The sequence below is a fragment of the Bidens hawaiensis genome, unplaced genomic scaffold (assembly GCF_021521415.1).
Source record: "Bidens hawaiensis isolate Kalapana, Puna unplaced genomic scaffold, B.hawaiensis_p1.1 tig00419429_1, whole genome shotgun sequence".
NCBI lineage: Eukaryota > Viridiplantae > Streptophyta > Magnoliopsida > Asterales > Asteraceae > Bidens > Bidens hawaiensis.
Genome location: NW_027504857.1, coordinates 482,419 through 503,967, shown reverse-complemented (window position 1 = coordinate 503,967; position 21,549 = coordinate 482,419). Strand labels below are relative to the sequence as shown.

General features: G+C 33.7%; 4 protein-coding genes across 4 annotated transcripts; all 4 read left to right on the top strand.

Moving 5' to 3' along the window:
* The first annotated feature begins 662 nt into the window (after positions 1-662).
* LOC143608771 (putative indole-3-pyruvate monooxygenase YUCCA11) lies at positions 663-2,093 on the top strand. Its single transcript, XM_077083720.1, has 4 exons — positions 663-1,277; positions 1,400-1,633; positions 1,721-1,843; positions 1,920-2,093. Exons 1-4 carry the CDS (start codon positions 663-665, stop codon positions 2,091-2,093), a joined length of 1,146 nt encoding a protein of 381 aa, XP_076939835.1.
* A 3,878-nt stretch (positions 2,094-5,971) lies between these two features.
* LOC143608770 (putative indole-3-pyruvate monooxygenase YUCCA10) lies at positions 5,972-7,402 on the top strand. The gene is made up of 4 exons (XM_077083719.1): positions 5,972-6,586; positions 6,709-6,942; positions 7,030-7,152; positions 7,229-7,402. The coding sequence occupies exons 1-4, from the start codon at positions 5,972-5,974 to the stop codon at positions 7,400-7,402; spliced, it is 1,146 nt and encodes a 381-aa protein (XP_076939834.1).
* Positions 7,403-11,289: 3,887 nt separating this feature from the next.
* LOC143608769 (putative indole-3-pyruvate monooxygenase YUCCA10) lies at positions 11,290-12,719 on the top strand. The gene is made up of 4 exons (XM_077083718.1): positions 11,290-11,904; positions 12,027-12,260; positions 12,347-12,469; positions 12,546-12,719. Exons 1-4 carry the CDS (start codon positions 11,290-11,292, stop codon positions 12,717-12,719), a joined length of 1,146 nt encoding a protein of 381 aa, XP_076939833.1.
* A 3,892-nt stretch (positions 12,720-16,611) lies between these two features.
* LOC143608768 (putative indole-3-pyruvate monooxygenase YUCCA10) lies at positions 16,612-18,041 on the top strand. The gene is made up of 4 exons (XM_077083717.1): positions 16,612-17,226; positions 17,349-17,582; positions 17,669-17,791; positions 17,868-18,041. Exons 1-4 carry the CDS (start codon positions 16,612-16,614, stop codon positions 18,039-18,041), a joined length of 1,146 nt encoding a protein of 381 aa, XP_076939832.1.
* The last annotated feature ends 3,508 nt before the right edge of the window (positions 18,042-21,549 follow it).

Genomic DNA, 21,549 nt, shown 5'->3' with positions numbered 1-21,549 from the left:
CACATGTGTTCTATCAAATTAACTATCGAAACCGTTCACATGTATTCCAACATGTTTGAATCGCTTCACTTTATGGTTGTTATTTGCTTTCAATTTTAAACTTAGTTTAACCACGTGTGCGGAAGGTTTAATTCAATTGAATACATTTTACATATCGCATACATGATTTTTGCATGATATTTGAATATGATACTAACGACTATCGTAAATTAGAGTGTTTAAATGTATTTGTTTCGACTCTGTCTCATGTTTGAACTTGACACGACGACTCCGGTGCTCTACAACCGCATATGATAATACACGAAATCTCATCTTTTACTTATTTGTAAAGATATTAATTACCATATTCATGTGTTCACACATTAAGCCAATATGAACGTGTAGATTCTAGTCAAGTAAATTAAGTTTGTAACGTAAGTTCTAAAAGTTTTTTTTTTTTACAAAAAAGCAGGAATACTTCAATGAATAATAACTCAGAAATTTTAGCGCGGATGACATTTCAAACTTTTAAAAAATAAGTTTTTCAGTAACGGTTCCAATAAAGGTGGGAAATAGTCTCTTTTGCCTCCTTTTTGTAATTCCTATAAAAAGGGTATGTGCATTGTGCATTACATATTGCATCAATAAACATACATTATTCATTAGAAAGAGCTTGAAAGAAAATGAAACAAGAAACAGTTGTTGTGATAGTCGGAGCAGGACCTGCCGGCATTGCAACATCAGCATGTCTCAATCTTCTTTCTATCCCAAACATTGTTCTTGAAAGGGAAGATTGCTATGCATCTTTATGGCAAAAAAAGGCTTATGATCGCTTAAAGCTTCACTTGGCTAAAAGCTTCTGTGAACTCCCTCATATGCCATTCCCTTTGTCCGCACCCACATTTGTACCAAAAGACATGTTTGTTCAATACTTGCAAAACTATGTGTATCAGTTTAATGTAGCTCCGTTGTACCAACGCAGCGTTGAGAATGCATGGTATAATAGGATTGCACAAAAATGGGTGGTTACCGCCAAAAATTGGATTTCGGGTTTGGTCGAGGAGTACGTGTGTGAGTTTCTTGTGGCGGCAACCGGTGAAAATAGCGAAGGTATTATTCCTAATGTTAATGGTTTAGATAGCTTCAAAGGATTGTTCATCCATTCGAGCGAGTATGATAATGGAAAAAGATTTGGACACAAAGATGTGCTTGTAGTTGGTGCTGGAAATTCGGGCATGGAAATTGCATATGACTTGTGCAATTGCGGTGCTCAAACATCAATAGTTGTTCGTAGCCCGGTATGCGCGCTAAACGCTCTCCCGCGTGATTTTTAAATATAAAGTTGTCGCCGTTTTATATAATAAAAGCATATTTTTGATAAATATAATATTGTATGCTATTCTTTTTGTTGTTGTGACAGATACATGTGCTTACCAAGGAGCTAGTGCAACTCGGAATGTATATACTAAAATATATTCCTTGCTCTTTCGTGGACAAGATGGTCCTAATGTTGAGTAAGTTGTTGTATGGAGATCTTGGTGTATATGGAATACAAAGGCCATTCAAAGGACCATTCATGATCAAAAATGAAACCGGACGATCACCTATTATCGATGTTGGGACAATTTCAAAAATCAAAACAGGAGACATTGAGGTAAACCCCTCTATCATGTTTTCATATATATCTAATAACATTAAAACATTAACTAGCGATCATGCTGTTATTTTTTTTCGTCTCTAGGTAATGACGGCTATTGAAGAAATAAAAGGTGATCAAATCAAATTCACAAATGGTCAAGAGAGACAATTTGAAGCCATTCTCTTTGCTACGGGTTTTAAAAGCACTGTGCGAAAATGGCTTAAGGTAACTAAAGTTATAACACTTAATTTGTTTACTTAACCTTTTGTTTTTTAATCTTAGCATTTTCGGTTTGATCTAGGATGATGGAGGGCTCTTCAACGAGAATGGAATGCCAAAACATAAAAGCCCTAATCATTGGAAAGGGGAACATGGTCTTTATTGTGTTGGATTTGCGAGTGCCGGATTATTTGGTATCTCAAATGATGCGAAAAACATTGCTGATGATATCTTCAACATTGTTCATGGGAACTAAGCTCCTATCTAGAAAATGTAGGTTTGAATGTTGTCGTGTAGTCGTTTACGATTACTACGTACCAGTTTAATGATTTTACTATTTAAATGCTTGTTTCCTTTATAATTATGCATTTATATCATCGGATATATTTTGATTGGTATTAAATTTATCTCCATGTTTACATTGTATTACTATGGTAACTATAATACGATCAAAATAGCCTAAATATGAAATTTCTACATATTTAGTACCATTTACAAAAAAGTATATAAATACGTACAATTTATCAAAAAACTAAAAATGTTTTGTTTTTTTTAAACTTATCCAACTAGTTTTATACATGTTTGGTGGACGTGTGGTTTAATGTCATAATGTCATGAACACGTACATTACAAAATTAGTGTAAGACCAAAATACAAGCCGTTTATCTTACAAGTAAAAATACTGACCTGCGACATTATAAGAATCACAAAAAGATGTCAATATAGTTTAGTCATTTCGATAACATAAAATTGCATACAAAGTCATTAATGAAATATTACATGAGTGCTAAACAGTTTAGCTCCGTAGCAACTGATCAGTCTCATTTTTGCTTTACAAATCCAGATTCCAGATATAGAATAAGTTATGTATTTCTCAATAACAATACCCAACCATTAGTTAGTCTGGTGGTTGGGTACTTTGCCATAATAATGTGAAAAAATATGTCATAATGTTATAAAAGTAACAGAAGACATGAAAATCTGTTCTGATGGAATAAATACACCTTAGAAGAGTGTGTATTACGTGCCTAGCGTTGATAATAATAATAATAATATATTAATCCTAAAACAATTAACTAAACAAGGATTTAAAGTCATATTTAAAGGAGATTTATGTCACAATTAATCTGAATATTGATGGGGAAGATTCAAATGGGTCAGAGGCGTTTGAAAGTGAAGAGGGGCGAGTATTTGGCAAATTACTTTGACGCGATTGATTTGCAGGCCCAACAAGACTCAAGAATGGAAGAAGATTACTCAACTCTTCCAGAAATATCGTTAATAAGTGACTGTATGAATATGTTAAACACTTTGCAGGCTTATAAATCTCATTTACAAGTTAATGAGTTCAAAAATATGTTCTAGGAACTCGTGGAATGGTACCACAAAGTGTACCTTAAATACTATTTCGAGAAGCCCATTCCATCGTACCTGAGCGATGGTACAGAAATATATTTATATGATCTATTAATGATGGCAATGTTACATGGAAGATATGTAGAAGCAACAGCGAACAATGCCTGGACCTACATATCTTGAAGGCTTTTAGTGAACATGATAAATGAAGACCAAATCGGGAACCTCGTCTGCACCACCCGGTTTCAAGAAAAAAAAGATGGGCATGTAAATAAGATGAAGACCTAAGATTGTTTGTGATTAAGGGGGACAATGAAGTATTAATCACATACAGATACTAAAGATATAATGATATGTGTATTATTATGTAGGGTGCAGTACGCTAATGCCTTAACGTACGGTATGCGAGATGCTCAAAGGCAAAAAACAAAGGAAAAAACCTAAAACGCTCAGAAAACGCTCACAAAAATTTAAACGCACAAAAACGGTCTTTGTGAAAAAAAAGTGAAAAATTGATCGATTAACCATTCAAAACTGTTTTTTTTTGGGTAAACCAATGATTGATTGGATATGTATTGACGATTCCGAGATGTTTGGATGTGATTTCATGGATCGATTCGTGAAAAAATGGATTCCCGTACGTATTGTACGTTAAGGCATTATTGTATTGGATCTTTTCCCTTATTATATAAATATTAATTATTAACAGGGGAATATATATAATTTTGTAATTAGGCCCGTTAGGCAGTTAGGGGTACAATAGCTGTCGTTTGTAAACATCGTTTAGATAAAAGCGATGTGAATCGGTGTGTCGATTTACAAAGCGACGCCTCATATGTATATATATGGCTGGCTATACAATTGTAATCGAATCATCAGTGTAAACAATAATTATTTCCATTCCATATACAATCTCTTGTTCATAATTTCTGTTTACAATCATCAATTAGTTTGTCTGTTTGTGGCTTCTATGATTGATACCAATAGAAATGAGCATATTTGACAAATCTTTTCTGATTCCTAGTGTGTTTTACACGCCTGATCTTGACAAGAATATATTAGGTCTGGATCAATTACGACTCCACGTATTTAATATCATCTTGAGGGATCGGTGTGTTACTTGTCGAATATGTTTGAAAGCAGGAGTTCAATACGGACGGATGATGATGTACACAAAGTATGGAGAGAATTGAAGCTGAATGATATGAACAGAGAAAGGAGGAGTATTTGGATGGGTACTTTGCAAATTGATGAAGATGCAAAGAGATTTACGCAGGGAGGATTCACTTACATTGAATCATTTGATGGAATATGTTACTTTCTTAGCATATTGTAGGATCCAACCTCTATTCATTAACATCGGTCCATTCTCAAACCTAAATTTTCTGTTATGACATAACGGTTTGCACACTGTTGAGCTGATCAAATTTGTTCCCATCATGTTTTGAGAATGACAAGGTTATTGATTTATTTGATTTATATGAGTTTGTTAAGAAAAAAAAAGAAGGTGGCTATAGACATATCATATAAGTGAATTTAACATGTGGGGTGTAATAGCAACCAACTTGGGAATACTGGTTGAAGATGTGATTATGCTTAGGATATATATACATTCAGTATTTGGATGTTTTAGTTTGGAACCTCAACGCTCAGAGAACGCGGTTAGAGCTACGCACTTAAGTGATGATGGGGATGATGAAGACAAAAGCACGCTTAGACCAAAAGAAACTAAAAGCTAGAACGAAACTTATAAACAAGATAAAGCCAGCACTAGCTTTGATCTTTACATTGGCAATGACAGGGTGGGTGCTCAAAGATTTGGAAAAGGGAGGCCATTTGTTTTTAACAAGGCAACTAAAGTTTAGGGAATGATACAATTATCCTATTTAATTAAATTTAATTATGCTATTTGCATTATGTAACCCTAAGACATTAGTTGTATTAATACGCAATTATCCTAGGGATTAATAACTGTTAACCAGTTTATAACCATAGTTAAAGCTATGTTACCGTTAAACGCTTTACATAACTACCTTTGTGTATTTTAAAAGATTTGTTTGTATCCGTTTTATTCACCACGTTAATCAAAATCTTCGTTTAACAATCATATCTTCGTTCACATGTGTTCTATCAAATTAACTATCGAAACCGTTCACATGTATTCCAACATGTTTGAATTGCTTCACTTTATGGTTGTTATTTGCTTTCAATTTTAAACTTAGTTTAACCACGTGTGCGGAAGGTTTAATTCAATTGAATACATTTTACATATCGCATACATGATTTTTGCATGATATTTGAATGTGATACTAACGACTATCGTAAATTAGAGTGTTTAAATGTATTTGTTTCGACTCTGTCTCATGTTTGAACTTGACACGACGACTCCGGTGCTCTACAACCGCATATGATAATACACGAAATCTCATCTTTTACTTATTTGTAAAGATATTAATTACCATATTCATGTGTTCACACATTAAGCCAATATGAACGTGTAGATTCTAGTCAAGTAAATTAAGTTTGTAACGTAAGTTCTAAAAGTTTTTTTTTTTACAAAAAAGCAGGAATACTTCAATGAATAATAACTCGGAAATTTTAGCGCGGATGACATTTCAAACTTTTAAAAAATAAGTTTTTCAGTAACGGTTCCAATAAAGGTGGGAAATAGTCTCTTTTGCCTCCTTTTTGTAATTCCTATAAAAAGGGTATGTGCATTGTGCATTACATATTGCATCAATAAACATACATTATTCATTAGAAAGAGCTTGAAAGAAAATGAAACAAGAAACAGTTGTTGTGATAGTCGGAGCAGGACCTGCCGGCATTGCAACATCAGCATGTCTCAATCTTCTTTCTATCCCAAACATTGTTCTTGAAAGGGAAGATTGCTATGCATCTTTATGGCAAAAAAAGGCTTATGATCGCTTAAAGCTTCACTTGGCTAAAAGCTTCTGTGAACTCCCTCATATGCCATTCCCTTTGTCCGCACCCACATTTGTACCAAAAGACATGTTTGTTCAATACTTGCAAAACTATGTGTATCAGTTTAATGTAGCTCCGTTGTACCAACGCAGCGTTGAGAATGCATGGTATAATAGGATTGCACAAAAATGGGTGGTTACCGCCAAAAATTGGATTTCGGGTTTGGTCGAGGAGTACGTGTGTGAGTTTCTTGTGGCGGCAACCGGTGAAAATAGCGAAGGTATTATTCCTAATGTTAATGGTTTAGATAGCTTCAAAGGATTGTTCATCCATTCGAGCGAGTATGATAATGGAAAAGGATTTGGACACAAAGATGTGCTTGTAGTTGGTGCTGGAAATTCGGGTATGGAAATTGCATATGACTTGTGCAATTGGGGTGCTCAAACATCAATAGTTGTTCGTAGCCCGGTATGCGCGCTAAACGCTCTCCCGCGTGATTTTTAAATATAAAGTTGTCGCCGTTTTATATAATAAAAGCATATTTTTGATAAATATAATATTGTATGCTATTCTTTTTGTTGTTGTGACAGATACATGTGCTTACCAAGGAGCTAGTGCAACTCGGAATGTATATACTAAAATATATTCCTTGCTCTTTCGTGGACAAGATGGTCCTAATGTTGAGTAAGTTGTTGTATGGAGATCTTGGTGTATATGGAATACAAAGGCCATTCAAAGGACCATTCATGATCAAAAATGAAACCGGACGATCACCTATTATCGATGTTGGGACAATTTCAAAAATCAAAACAGGAGACATTGAGGTAAACCCCACTATCATGTTTTCATATATATCTAATAACATTAAAACATTAACTAGCGATCATGCTGTTATTTTTTTTCGTCTCTAGGTAATGACGGCTATTGAAGAAATAAAAGGTGATCAAATCAAATTCACAAATGGTCAAGAGACACAATTTGATGCCATTGTCTTTGCTACGGGTTTTAAAAGCACTGTGCGAAAATGGCTTAAGGTAACTAAAGTTATAACACTTAATTTGTTTACTTAACCTTTTGTTTTTTAATCTTAGCATTTTCGGTTTGATCTAGGATGATGGAGGGCTCTTCAACGAGAATGGAATGCCAAAACATAAAAGCCCTAATCATTGGAAAGGGGAACATGGTCTTTATTGTGTTGGATTTGCGAGTGCCGGATTATTTGGTATCTCAAATGATGCGAAAAACATTGCTGATGATATCTTCAACATTGTTCATGGGAACTAAGCTCCTATCTAGAAAATGTAGGTTTGAATGTTGTGAGTCGTTTACGATTACTACGTACCAGTTTAATGATTTTACTATTTAAATGCTTGTTTCCTTTATAATTATGCATTTATATCATCGGATATATTTTGATTGGTATTAAATTTATCTCCATGTTTACATTGTATTACTATGGTAACTATAATACGATCAAAATAGCCTAAATATGAAATTTCTACATATTTAGTACCATTTACAAAAAAGTATATAAATACGTACAATTTATCAAAAAACTAAAAATGTTTTGTTTTTTTTTTTAAACTTATCCAACTAGTTTTATACATGTTTGGTGGACGTGTGGTTTAATGTCATAATGTCATGAACACGTACATTACAAAATTAGTGTAAGACCAAAATACAAGCCGTTTATCTTACAAGTAAAAATACTGACCTGCGACATTATAAGAATCACAAAAAGATGTCAATATAGTTTAGTCATTTCGATAACATAAAATTGCATACAAAGTCATTAATGAAATATTACATGAGTGCTAAACAGTTTAGCTCCGTAGCAACTGATCAGTCTCATTTTTGCTTTACAAATCCAGATTCCAGATATAGAATAAGTTATGTATTTCTCAATAACAATACCCAACCATTAGTTAGTCTGGTGGTTGGGTACTTTGCCATAATAATGTGAAAAAATATGTCATAATGTTATAAAAGTAACAGAAGACATGAAAATCTGTTCTGATGGAATAAATACACCTTAGAAGAGTGTGTATTACGTGCCTAGCGTTGATAATAATAATAATAATAATATATTAATCCTAAAACAATTAACTAAACAAGGATTTAAAGTCATATTTAAAGGAGATTTATGTCACAATTAATCTGAATATTGATGGGGAAGATTCAAATGGGTCAGAGGCGTTTGAAAGTGAAGAGGGGCGAGTATTTGGCAAATTACTTTGACGCGATTGATTTGCAGGCCCAACAAGACTCAAGAATGGAAGAAGATTACTCAACTCTTCCAGAAATATCGTTAATAAGTGACTGTATGAATCTGTTAAACACTTTGCAGGCTTATAAATATCATTTACAAGTTAATGAGTTCATAAATATGTTCTAGGAACTCATGGAATGGTACCACAAAGTGTACCTTAAATACTATTTCGAGAAGCCCATTCCATCGTACCTGAGCGATGGTACAGAAATATATTTATATGATCTATTAATGATGGCAATGTTACATGGAAGATATGTAGAAGCAACAGCGAACAATGCCTGGACCTACATATCTTGAAGGCTTGTAGTGAACATGATAAATGAAGACCAAATCGGGAACCTCGTCTGCACCACCCAGTTTCAAGAAAATAAAGATGGGCATGTAAAGAAGATGAAGACCTAAGATTGTTTGTGATTAAGGGGGACAATGAAGTATTAATCACATACAGATACTAAAGATATAATGATATGTGTATTATTATGTAGGGTGCAGTACGCTAATGCCTTAACGTACGGTATGCGAGATGCTCAAAGGCAAAAAACAAAGGAAAAAACCTAAAACGCTCAGAAAACGCTCACAAAAATTTAAACGCACAAAAACGGTCTTTGTGAAAAAAAAGTGAAAAATTGATCGATTAACCATTCAAAACTGTTTTTTTTTTGGGTAAACCAATGATTGATTGGATATGTATTGACGATTCCGAGATGTTTGGATGTGATTTCATGGATCGATTCGTGAAAAAATGGATTCCCGTACGTATTGTGCGTTAAGGCATTATTGTATTGGATCTTTTCCCTTATTATATAAATATTAATTATTAACAGGGGAATATATATAATTTTGTAATTAGGCCCGTTAGGCAGTTAGGGGTACAATAGCTGTCGTTTGTAAACATCGTTTAGATAAAAGCGATGTGAATCGGTGTGTCGATTTACAAAGCGACGCCTCATATGTATATATATGGCTGGCTATACAATTGTAATCGAATCATCAGTGTAAACAATAATTATTTCCATTCCATATACAATCTCTTGTTCATAATTTCTGTTTACAATAATCAATTAGTTTGTCTGTTTGTGGCTTCTATGATTGATTACCAATAGAAATGAGCATATTTGACAAATCTTTTCTGATTCCTAGTGTGTTTTACACGCCTGATCTTGACAAGAATATATTAGGTCTGGATCAATTACGACTCCACGTATTTAATATCATCTTGAGGGATCGGTGTGTTACTTGTCGAATATGTTTGAAAGCAGGAGTTCAATACGGACGGATGATGATGTACACAAAGTATGGAGAGAATTGAAGATGAATGATATGAATAGAGAAAGGAGGAGTATTTGGATGGGTACTTTGCAAATTGATGAAGATGCAAAGAGATTTACGCAGGGAGGATTCACTTACATTGAATCATTTGATGGAATATGTTACTTTCTTAGCATATTGTAGGATCCAACCTCTATTCATTAACATCGGTCCATTCTCAAACCTAAATTTTCTGTTATGACATAACGGTTTGCACACTGTTACTTGAGCTGATCAAATTTGTTCCCATCATGTTTTGAGAATGACAAGGTTATTGATTTATTTGATTTATATGAGTTTGTTAAGAAAAAAAAAAGAAGGTGGCTATAGACATATCATATAAGTGAATTTAACATGTGGGGTGTAATAGCAACCAACTTGGGAATACTGGTTGAAGATGTGATTATGCTTAGGATATATATACATTCAGTATTTGGATGTTTTAGTTTGGAACCTCAACGCTCAGAGAACGCGGTTAGAGCTAGGCACTTAAGTGATGATGGGGATGATGAAGACAAAAGCACGCTTAGACCAAAAGAAACTAAAAGCTAGAACGAAACTTATAAACAAGATAAAGCCAGCACTAGCTTTGATCTTTACATTGGCAATGACAGGGTGGGTGCTCAAAGATTTGGAAAAGGGAGGCCATTTGTTTTTAACAAGGCAACTAAAGTTTAGGGAATGATACAATTATCCTATTTAATTAAATTTAATTATGCTATTTGCATTATGTAACCCTAAGACATTAGTTGTATTAATACGCAATTATCCTAGGGATTAATAACTGTTAACCAGTTTATAACCATAGTTAAAGCTATGTTACCGTTAAACGCTTTACATAACTACCTTTGTGTATTTTAAAAGATTTGTTTGTATCCGATTTATTCACCACGTTAATCAAAATCTTCGTTTAACCATCATATCGTCGTTCACATGTGTTCTATCAAATTAACTATCGAAACCGTTCACATGTATTCCAACATGTTTGAATCGCTTCACTTTATGGTTGTTATTTGCTTTCAATTTTAAACTTAGTTTAACCACGTGTGCGGAAGGTTTAATTCAATTGAATACATTTTACATATCGCATACATGATTTTTGCATTATATTTGAATATGATACTAACGACTATCGTAAATTAGAGTGTTTAAATGTATTTGTTTCGACTCTGTCTCATGTTTGAACTTGACACGACGACTCCGGTGCTCTACAACCGCATATGATAATACACGAAATCTCATCTTTTACTTATTTGTAAAGATATTAATTACCATATTCATGTGTTCACACATTAAGCCAATATGAACGTGTAGATTCTAGTCAAGTAAATTAAGTTTGTAACGTAAGTTCTAAAAGTTTTTTTTTTTACAAAAAAGCAGGAATACTTCAATGAATAATAACTCAGAAATTTTAGCGCGGATGACATTTCAAACTTTTAAAAAATAAGTTTTTCAGTAACGGTTCCAATAAAGGTGGGAAATAGTCTCTTTTGCCTCCTTTTTATAATTCCTATAAAAAGGGTATGTGCATTGTGCATTACATATTGCATCAATAAACATACATTATTCATTAGAAAGAGCTTGAAAGAAAATGAAACAAGAAACAGTTGTTGTGATAGTCGGAGCAGGACCTGCCGGCATTGCAACATCAGCATGTCTCAATCTTCTTTCTATCCCAAACATTGTTCTTGAAAGGGAAGATTGCTATGCATCTTTATGGCAAAAAAAGGCTTATGATCGCTTAAAGCTTCACTTGGCTAAAAGCTTCTGTGAACTCCCTCATATGCCATTCCCTTTGTCCGCACCCACATTTGTACCAAAAGACATGTTTGTTCAATACTTGCAAAACTATGTGTATCAGTTTAATGTAGCTCCGTTGTACCAACGCAGCGTTGAGAATGCATGGTATAATAGGATTGCACAAAAATGGGTGGTTACCGCCAAAAATTGGATTTCGGGTTTGGTCGAGGAGTACGTGTGTGAGTTTCTTGTGGCGGCAACCGGTGAAAATAGCGAAGGTATTATTCCTAATGTTAATGGTTTAGATAGCTTCAAAGGATTGTTCATCCATTCGAGCGAGTATGATAATGGAAAAAGATTTGGACACAAAGATGTGCTTGTAGTTGGTGCTGGAAATTCGGGCATGGAAATTGCATATGACTTGTGCAATTGGGGTGCTCAAACATCAATAGTTGTTCGTAGCCCGGTATGCGCGCTAAACGCTCTCCCGCGTGATTTTTAAATATAAAGTTGTCGCCGTTTTATATAATAAAAGCATATTTTTGATAAATATAATATTGTATGCTATTCTTTTTGTTGTTATGACAGATACAAGTGCTTACCAAGGAGCTAGTGCAACTCGGAATGTATATACTAAAATATATTCCTTGCTCTTTCGTGGACAAGATGGTCCTAATGTTGAGTAAGTTGTTGTATGGAGATCTTGGTGTATATGGAATACAAAGGCCATTCAAAGGACCATTCATGATCAAAAATGAAACCGGACGATCACCTATTATCGATGTTTGGACAATTTCAAAAATAAAAACAGGAGACATTGAGGTAAACCCCTCTATCATGTTTTCATATATATCTAATAACATTAAAACATTAACTAGCGATCATGCTGTTATTTTTTTCGTCTCTAGGTAATGACGGCTATTGAAGAAATAAAAGGTGATCAAATCAAATTCACAAATGGTCAAGAGAGACAATTTTATGCCATTGTCTTTGCTACGGGTTTTAAAAGCACTGTGCGAAAATGGCTTAAGGTAACTAAAGTTATAACACTTAATTTGTTTACTTAACCTTTTGTTTTTTAATCTTAGCATTTTCGGTTTGATCTAGGATGATGGAGGGCTCTTCAACGAGAATGGAATGCCAAAACATAAAAGCCCTAATCATTGGAAAGGGGAACATGGTCTTTATTGTGTTGGATTTGCGAGTGCCGGATTATTTGGTATCTCAAATGATGCGAAAAACATTGCAGATGATATCTTCAAAATTGTTCATGGGAACTAAGCTCCTATCTAGAAAATGTAGGTTTGAATGTTGTCGTGTAGTCGTTTACGATTACTACGTACCAGTTTAATGATTTTACTATTTAAATGCTTGTTTCCTTTATAATTATGCATTTATATCATCGGATATATTTTGATTGGTATTAAATTTATCTCCATGTTTACATTGTATTACTATGGTAACTATAATACGATCAAAATAGCCTAAATATGAAATTTCTACATATTTAGTACCATTTACAAAAAAGTATATAAATACGTACAATTTATCAAAAAACTAAAAATGTTTTGTTTTTTTTTTTAAACTTATCCAACTAGTTTTATACATGTTTGGTGGACGTGTGGTTTAATGTCATAATGTCATGAACACGTACATTACAAAATTAGTGTTAGACCAAAATACAAGCCGTTTATCTTACAAGTAAAAATACTGACCTGCGACATTATAAGAATCACAAAAAGATGTCAATATAGTTTAGTCATTTCGATAACATAAAATTGCATACAAAGTCATTAATGAAATATTACATGAGTGCTAAACAGTTTAGCTCCGTAGCAACTGATCAGTCTCATTTTTGCTTTACAAATCCAGATTCCAGATATAGAATAAGTTATGTATTTCTCAATAACAATACCCAACCATTAGTTAGTCTGGTGGTTGGGTACTTTGCCATAATAATGTGAAAAAATATGTCATAATGTTATAAAAGTAACAGAAGACATGAAAATCTGTTCTGATGGAATAAATACACCTTAGAAGAGTGTGTATTACGTGCCTAGCGTTGATAATAATAATAATAATAATATATTAATCCTAAAACAATTAACTAAACAAGGATTTAAAGTCATATTTAAAGGAGATTTATGTCACAATTAATCTGAATATTGATGGGGAAGATTCAAATGGGTCAGAGGCGTTTGAAAGTGAAGAGGGGCGAGTATTTGGCAAATTACTTTGACGCGATTGATTTGCAGGCCCAACAAGACTCAAGAATGGAAGAAGATTACTCAACTCTTCCAGCAATATCGTTAATAAGTGACTGTATGAATCTGTTAAACACTTTGCAGGCTTATAAATCTCATTTACAAGTTAATGAGTTCATAAATATGTTCTAGGAACTCGTGGAATGGTACCACAAAGTGTACCTTAAATACTATTTCGAGAAGCCCATTCCATCGTACCTGAGCGATGGTACAGAAATATATTTATATGATCTATTAATGATGGCAATGTTACATGGAAGATATGTAGAAGCAACAGCGAACAATGCCTGGACCTACATATCTTGAAGGCTTGTAGTGAACATGATAAATGAAGACCAAATCGGGAACCTCGTCTGCACCACCCGGTTTCAAGAAAAAAAAATTGGCCATGTAAAGAAGATGAAGACCTAAGATTGTTTGTGATTAAGGGGGACAATGAAGTATTAATCAAATACAGATACTAAAGATATAATGATATGTGTATTATTATGTAGGGTGCAGTACGCTAATGCCTTAACGTACGGTATGCGAGATGCTCAAAGGCAAAAAACAAAGGAAAAAACCTAAAACGCTCAGAAAACGCTCATAAAAATTTAAACGCACAAAAACGGTCTTTGTGAAAAAAAAGTGAAAAATTGATCGATTAACCATTCAAAACTGTTTTTTTTTTTGGGTAAACCAATGATTGATTGGATATGTATTGACGATTCCGAGATGTTTGGATGTGATTTCATGGATCGATTCGTGAAAAAATGGATTCCCGTACGTATTGTACGTTAAGGCATTATTGTATTGGATCTTTTCCCTTATTATATAAATATTAATTATTAACAGGGGAATATATATAATTTTGTAATTAGGCCCGTTAGGCAGTTAGGGGTACAATAGCTGTCGTTTGTAAACATCGTTTAGATAAAAGCGATGTGAATCGGTGTGTCGATTTACAAAGCGACGCCTCATATGTATATATATGGCTGGCTATACAATTGTAATCGAATCATCAGTGTAAACAATAATTATTTCCATTCCATATACAATCTCTTGTTCATAATTTCTGTTTACAATAATCAATTAGTTTGTCTGTTTGTGGCTTCTATGATTGATTACCAATAGAAATGAGCATATTTGACAAATCTTTTCTGATTCCTAGTGTGTTTTACACGCCTGATCTTGACAAGAATATATTAGGTCTGGATCAATTACGACTCCACGTATTTAATATCATCTTGAGGGATCGGTGTGTTACTTGTCGAATATGTTTGAAAGCAGGAGTTCAATACGGACGGATGATGATGTACACAAAGTATGGAGAGAATTGAAGATGAATGATATGAATAGAGAAAGGAGGAGTATTTGGATGGGTACTTTGCAAATTGATGAAGATGCAAAGAGATTTACGCAGGGAGGATTCACTTACATTGAATCATTTGATGGAATATGTTACTTTCTTAGCATATTGTAGGATCCAACCTCTATTCATTAACATCGGTCCATTCTCAAACCTAAATTTTCTGTTATGACATAACGGTTTGCACACTGTTACTTGAGCTGATCAAATTTGTTCCCATCATGTTTTGAGAATGACAAGGTTATTGATTTATTTGATTTATATGAGTTTGTTAAGAAAAAAAAAAGAAGGTGGCTATAGACATATCATATAAGTGAATTTAACATGTGGGGTGTAATAGCAACCAACTTGGGAATACTGGTTGAAGATGTGATTATGCTTAGGATATATATACATTCAGTATTTGGATGTTTTAGTTTGGAACCTCAACGCTCAGAGAACGCGGTTAGAGCTAGGCACTTAAGTGATGATGGGGATGATGAAGACAAAAGCACGCTTAGACCAAAAGAAACTAAAAGCTAGAACGAAACTTATAAACAAGATAAAGCCAGCACTAGCTTTGATCTTTACATTGGCAATGACAGGGTGGGTGCTCAAAGATTTGGAAAAGGGAGGCCATTTGTTTTTAACAAGGCAACTAAAGTTTAGGGAATGATACAATTATCCTATTTAATTAAATTTAATTATGCTATTTGCATTATGTAACCCTAAGACATTAGTTGTATTAATACGCAATTATCCTAGGGATTAATAACTGTTAACCAGTTTATAACCATAGTTAAAGCTATGTTACCGTTAAACGCTTTACATAACTACCTTTGTGTATTTTAAAAGATTTGTTTGTATCCGATTTATTCACCACGTTAATCAAAATCTTCGTTTAACCATCATATCGTCGTTCACATGTGTTCTATCAAATTAACTATCGAAACCGTTCACATGTATTCCAACATGTTTGAATCGCTTCACTTTATGGTTGTTATTTGCTTTCAATTTTAAACTTAGTTTAACCACGTGTGCGGAAGGTTTAATTCAATTGAATACATTTTACATATCGCATACATGATTTTTGCATTATATTTGAATATGATACTAACGACTATCGTAAATTAGAGTGTTTAAATGTATTTGTTTCGACTCTGTCTCATGTTTGAACTTGACACGACGACTCCGGTGCTCTACAACCGCATATGATAATACACGAAATCTCATCTTTTACTTATTTGTAAAGATATTAATTACCATATTCATGTGTTCACACATTAAGCCAATATGAACGTGTAGATTCTAGTCAAGTAAATTAAGTTTGTAACGTAAGTTCTAAAAGTTTTTTTTTTTACAAAAAAGCAGGAATACTTCAATGAATAATAACTCAGAAATTTTAGCGCGGATGACATTTCAAACTTTTAAAAAATAAGTTTTTCAGTAACGGTTCCAATAAAGGTGGGAAATAGTCTCTTTTGCCTCCTTTTTATAATTCCTATAAAAAGGGTATGTGCATTGTGCATTACATATTGCATCAATAAACATACATTATTCATTAGAAAGAGCTTGAAAGAAAATGAAACAAGAAACAGTTGTTGTGATAGTCGGAGCAGGACCTGCCGGCATTGCAACATCAGCATGTCTCAATCTTCTTTCTATCCCAAACATTGTTCTTGAAAGGGAAGATTGCTATGCATCTTTATGGCAAAAAAAGGCTTATGATCGCTTAAAGCTTCACTTGGCTAAAAGCTTCTGTGAACTCCCTCATATGCCATTCCCTTTGTCCGCACCCACATTTGTACCAAAAGACATGTTTGTTCAATACTTGCAAAACTATGTGTATCAGTTTAATGTAGCTCCGTTGTACCAACGCAGCGTTGAGAATGCATGGTATAATAGGATTGCACAAAAATGGGTGGTTACCGCCAAAAATTGGATTTCGGGTTTGGTCGAGGAGTACGTGTGTGAGTTTCTTGTGGCGGCAACCGGTGAAAATAGCGAAGGTATTATTCCTAATGTTAATGGTTTAGATAGCTTCAAAGGATTGTTCATCCATTCGAGCGAGTATGATAATGGAAAAAGATTTGGACACAAAGATGTGCTTGTAGTTGGTGCTGGAAATTCGGGCATGGAAATTGCATATGACTTGTGCAATTGGGGTGCTCAAACATCAATAGTTGTTCGTAGCCCGGTATGCGCGCTAAACGCTCTCCCGCGTGATTTTTAAATATAAAGTTGTCGCCGTTTTATATAATAAAAGCATATTTTTGATAAATATAATATTGTATGCTATTCTTTTTGTTGTTATGACAGATACAAGTGCTTACCAAGGAGCTAGTGCAACTCGGAATGTATATACTAAAATATATTCCTTGCTCTTTCGTGGACAAGATGGTCCTAATGTTGAGTAAGTTGTTGTATGGAGATCTTGGTGTATATGGAATACAAAGGCCATTCAAAGGACCATTCATGATCAAAAATGAAACCGGACGATCACCTATTATCGATGTTTGGACAATTTCAAAAATAAAAACAGGAGACATTGAGGTAAACCCCTCTATCATGTTTTCATATATATCTAATAACATTAAAACATTAACTAGCGATCATGCTGTTATTTTTTTCGTCTCTAGGTAATGACGGCTATTGAAGAAATAAAAGGTGATCAAATCAAATTCACAAATGGTCAAGAGAGACAATTTTATGCCATTGTCTTTGCTACGGGTTTTAAAAGCACTGTGCGAAAATGGCTTAAGGTAACTAAAGTTATAACACTTAATTTGTTTACTTAACCTTTTGTTTTTTAATCTTAGCATTTTCGGTTTGATCTAGGATGATGGAGGGCTCTTCAACGAGAATGGAATGCCAAAACATAAAAGCCCTAATCATTGGAAAGGGGAACATGGTCTTTATTGTGTTGGATTTGCGAGTGCCGGATTATTTGGTATCTCAAATGATGCGAAAAACATTGCAGATGATATCTTCAAAATTGTTCATGGGAACTAAGCTCCTATCTAGAAAATGTAGGTTTGAATGTTGTCGTGTAGTCGTTTACGATTACTACGTACCAGTTTAATGATTTTACTATTTAAATGCTTGTTTCCTTTATAATTATGCATTTATATCATCGGATATATTTTGATTGGTATTAAATTTATCTCCATGTTTACATTGTATTACTATGGTAACTATAATACGATCAAAATAGCCTAAATATGAAATTTCTACATATTTAGTACCATTTACAAAAAAGTATATAAATACGTACAATTTATCAAAAAACTAAAAATGTTTTGTTTTTTTTTTTAAACTTATCCAACTAGTTTTATACATGTTTGGTGGACGTGTGGTTTAATGTCATAATGTCATGAACACGTACATTACAAAATTAGTGTTAGACCAAAATACAAGCCGTTTATCTTACAAGTAAAAATACTGACCTGCGACATTATAAGAATCACAAAAAGATGTCAATATAGTTTAGTCATTTCGATAACATAAAATTGCATACAAAGTCATTAATGAAATATTACATGAGTGCTAAACAGTTTAGCTCCGTAGCAACTGATCAGTCTCATTTTTGCTTTACAAATCCAGATTCCAGATATAGAATAAGTTATGTATTTCTCAATAACAATACCCAACCATTAGTTAGTCTGGTGGTTGGGTACTTTGCCATAATAATGTGAAAAAATATGTCATAATGTTATAAAAGTAACAGAAGACATGAAAATCTGTTCTGATGGAATAAATACACCTTAGAAGAGTGTGTATTACGTGCCTAGCGTTGATAATAATAATAATAATAATATATTAATCCTAAAACAATTAACTAAACAAGGATTTAAAGTCATATTTAAAGGAGATTTATGTCACAATTAATCTGAATATTGATGGGGAAGATTCAAATGGGTCAGAGGCGTTTGAAAGTGAAGAGGGGCGAGTATTTGGCAAATTACTTTGACGCGATTGATTTGCAGGCCCAACAAGACTCAAGAATGGAAGAAGATTACTCAACTCTTCCAGCAATATCGTTAATAAGTGACTGTATGAATCTGTTAAACACTTTGCAGGCTTATAAATCTCATTTACAAGTTAATGAGTTCATAAATATGTTCTAGGAACTCGTGGAATGGTACCACAAAGTGTACCTTAAATACTATTTCGAGAAGCCCATTCCATCGTACCTGAGCGATGGTACAGAAATATATTTATATGATCTATTAATGATGGCAATGTTACATGGAAGATATGTAGAAGCAACAGCGAACAATGCCTGGACCTACATATCTTGAAGGCTTGTAGTGAACATGATAAATGAAGACCAAATCGGGAACCTCGTCTGCACCACCCGGTTTCAAGAAAAAAAAATTGGCCATGTAAAGAAGATGAAGACCTAAGATTGTTTGTGATTAAGGGGGACAATGAAGTATTAATCAAATACAGATACTAAAGATATAATGATATGTGTATTATTATGTAGGGTGCAGTACGCTAATGCCTTAACGTACGGTATGCGAGATGCTCAAAGGCAAAAAACAAAGGAAAAAACCTAAAACGCTCAGAAAACGCTCATAAAAATTTAAACGCACAAAAACGGTCTTTGTGAAAAAAAAGTGAAAAATTGATCGATTAACCATTCAAAACTGTTTTTTTTTTTGGGTAAACCAATGATTGATTGGATATGTATTGACGATTCCGAGATGTTTGGATGTGATTTCATGGATCGATTCGTGAAAAAATGGATTCCCGTACGTATTGTACGTTAAGGCATTATTGTATTGGATCTTTTCCCTTATTATATAAATATTAATTATTAACAGGGGAATATATATAATTTTGTAATTAGGCCCGTTAGGCAGTTAGGGGTACAATAGCTGTCGTTTGTAAACATCGTTTAGATAAAAGCGATGTGAATCGGTGTGTCGATTTACAAAGCGACGCCTCATATGTATATATATGGCTGGCTATACAATTGTAATCGAATCATCAGTGTAAACAATAATAATTTCCATTCCATATACAATCTCTTGTTCATAATTTCTGTTTACAATCATCAATTAGTTTGTCTGTTTGTGGCTTCTATGATTGATTACCAATAGAAATGAGCATATTTGACAAATCTTTTCTGATTCCTAGTGTGTTTTACACGCCTGATCTTGACAAGAATATATTAGGTCTGGATCAATTACGACTCCACGTATTTAATATCATCTTGAGGGATCGGTGTGTTACTTGTCGAATATGTTTGAAAGCAGGAGTTCAATACGGACGGATGATGATGTACACAAAGTATGGAGAGAATTGAAGATGAATGATATGAACAGAGAAAGGAGGAGTATTTGGATGGGTACTTTGCAAATTGATGAAGATGCAAAGAGATTTACGCAGGGAGGATTCACTTACATTGAATCATTTGATGGAATATGTTACTTTCTTAGCATATTGTAGGATCCAACCTCTATTCATTAACATCGGTCCATTCTCAAACCTAAATTTTCTGTTATGACATAACGGTTTGCACACTGTTACTTGAGCTGATCAAATTTGTTCCCATCATGTTTTGAGAATGACAAGGTTATTGATTTATTTGATTTATATGAGTTTGTTAAGAAAAAAAAAAGAAGGTGGCTATAGACATATCATATAAGTGAATTTAACATGTGGGGTGTAATAGCAACCAACTTGGGAATACTGGTTGAAGATGTGATTATGCTTAGGATATATATACATTCAGTATTTGGATGTTTTAGTTTGGAACCTCAACGCTCAGAGAACGCGGTTAGAGCTAGGCACTTAAGTGATGATGGGGATGATGAAGACAAAAGCACGCTTAGACCAAAAGAAACTAAAAGCTAGAACGAAACTTATAAACAAGATAAAGCCAGCACTAGCTTTGATCTTTACATTGGCAATGACAGGGTGGGTGCTCAAAGATTTGGAAAAGGGAGGCCATTTGTTTTTAACAAGGCAACTAAAGTTTAGGGAATGATACAATTATCCTATTTAATTAAATTTAATTATGCTATTTGCATTATGTAACCCTAAGACATTAGTTGTATTAATACGCAATTATCCTAGGGATTAATAACTGTTAACCAGTTTATAACCATAGTTAAAGCTATGTTACCGTTAAACGCTTTACATAACTACCTTTGTGTATTTTAAAAGATTTGTTTGTATCCGATTTATTCACCACGTTAATCAAAATCTTCGTTTAACCATCATATCGTCGTTCACATGTGTTCTATCAAATTAACTATCGAAACCGTTCACATGTATTCCAACATGTTTGAATCGCTTCACTTTATGGTTGTTATTTGCTTTCAATTTTAAACTAAGTTTAACCACGTGTGCGGAAGGTTTAATTCAATTGAATACATTTTACATATCACATACATGATTTTTGCATGATATTTGAATATGATACTAACGACTATCGTAAATTAGAGTGTTTAAATGTATTTGTTTCGACTCTGTCTCATGTTTGAACTTGACACGACGACTCCGGTGC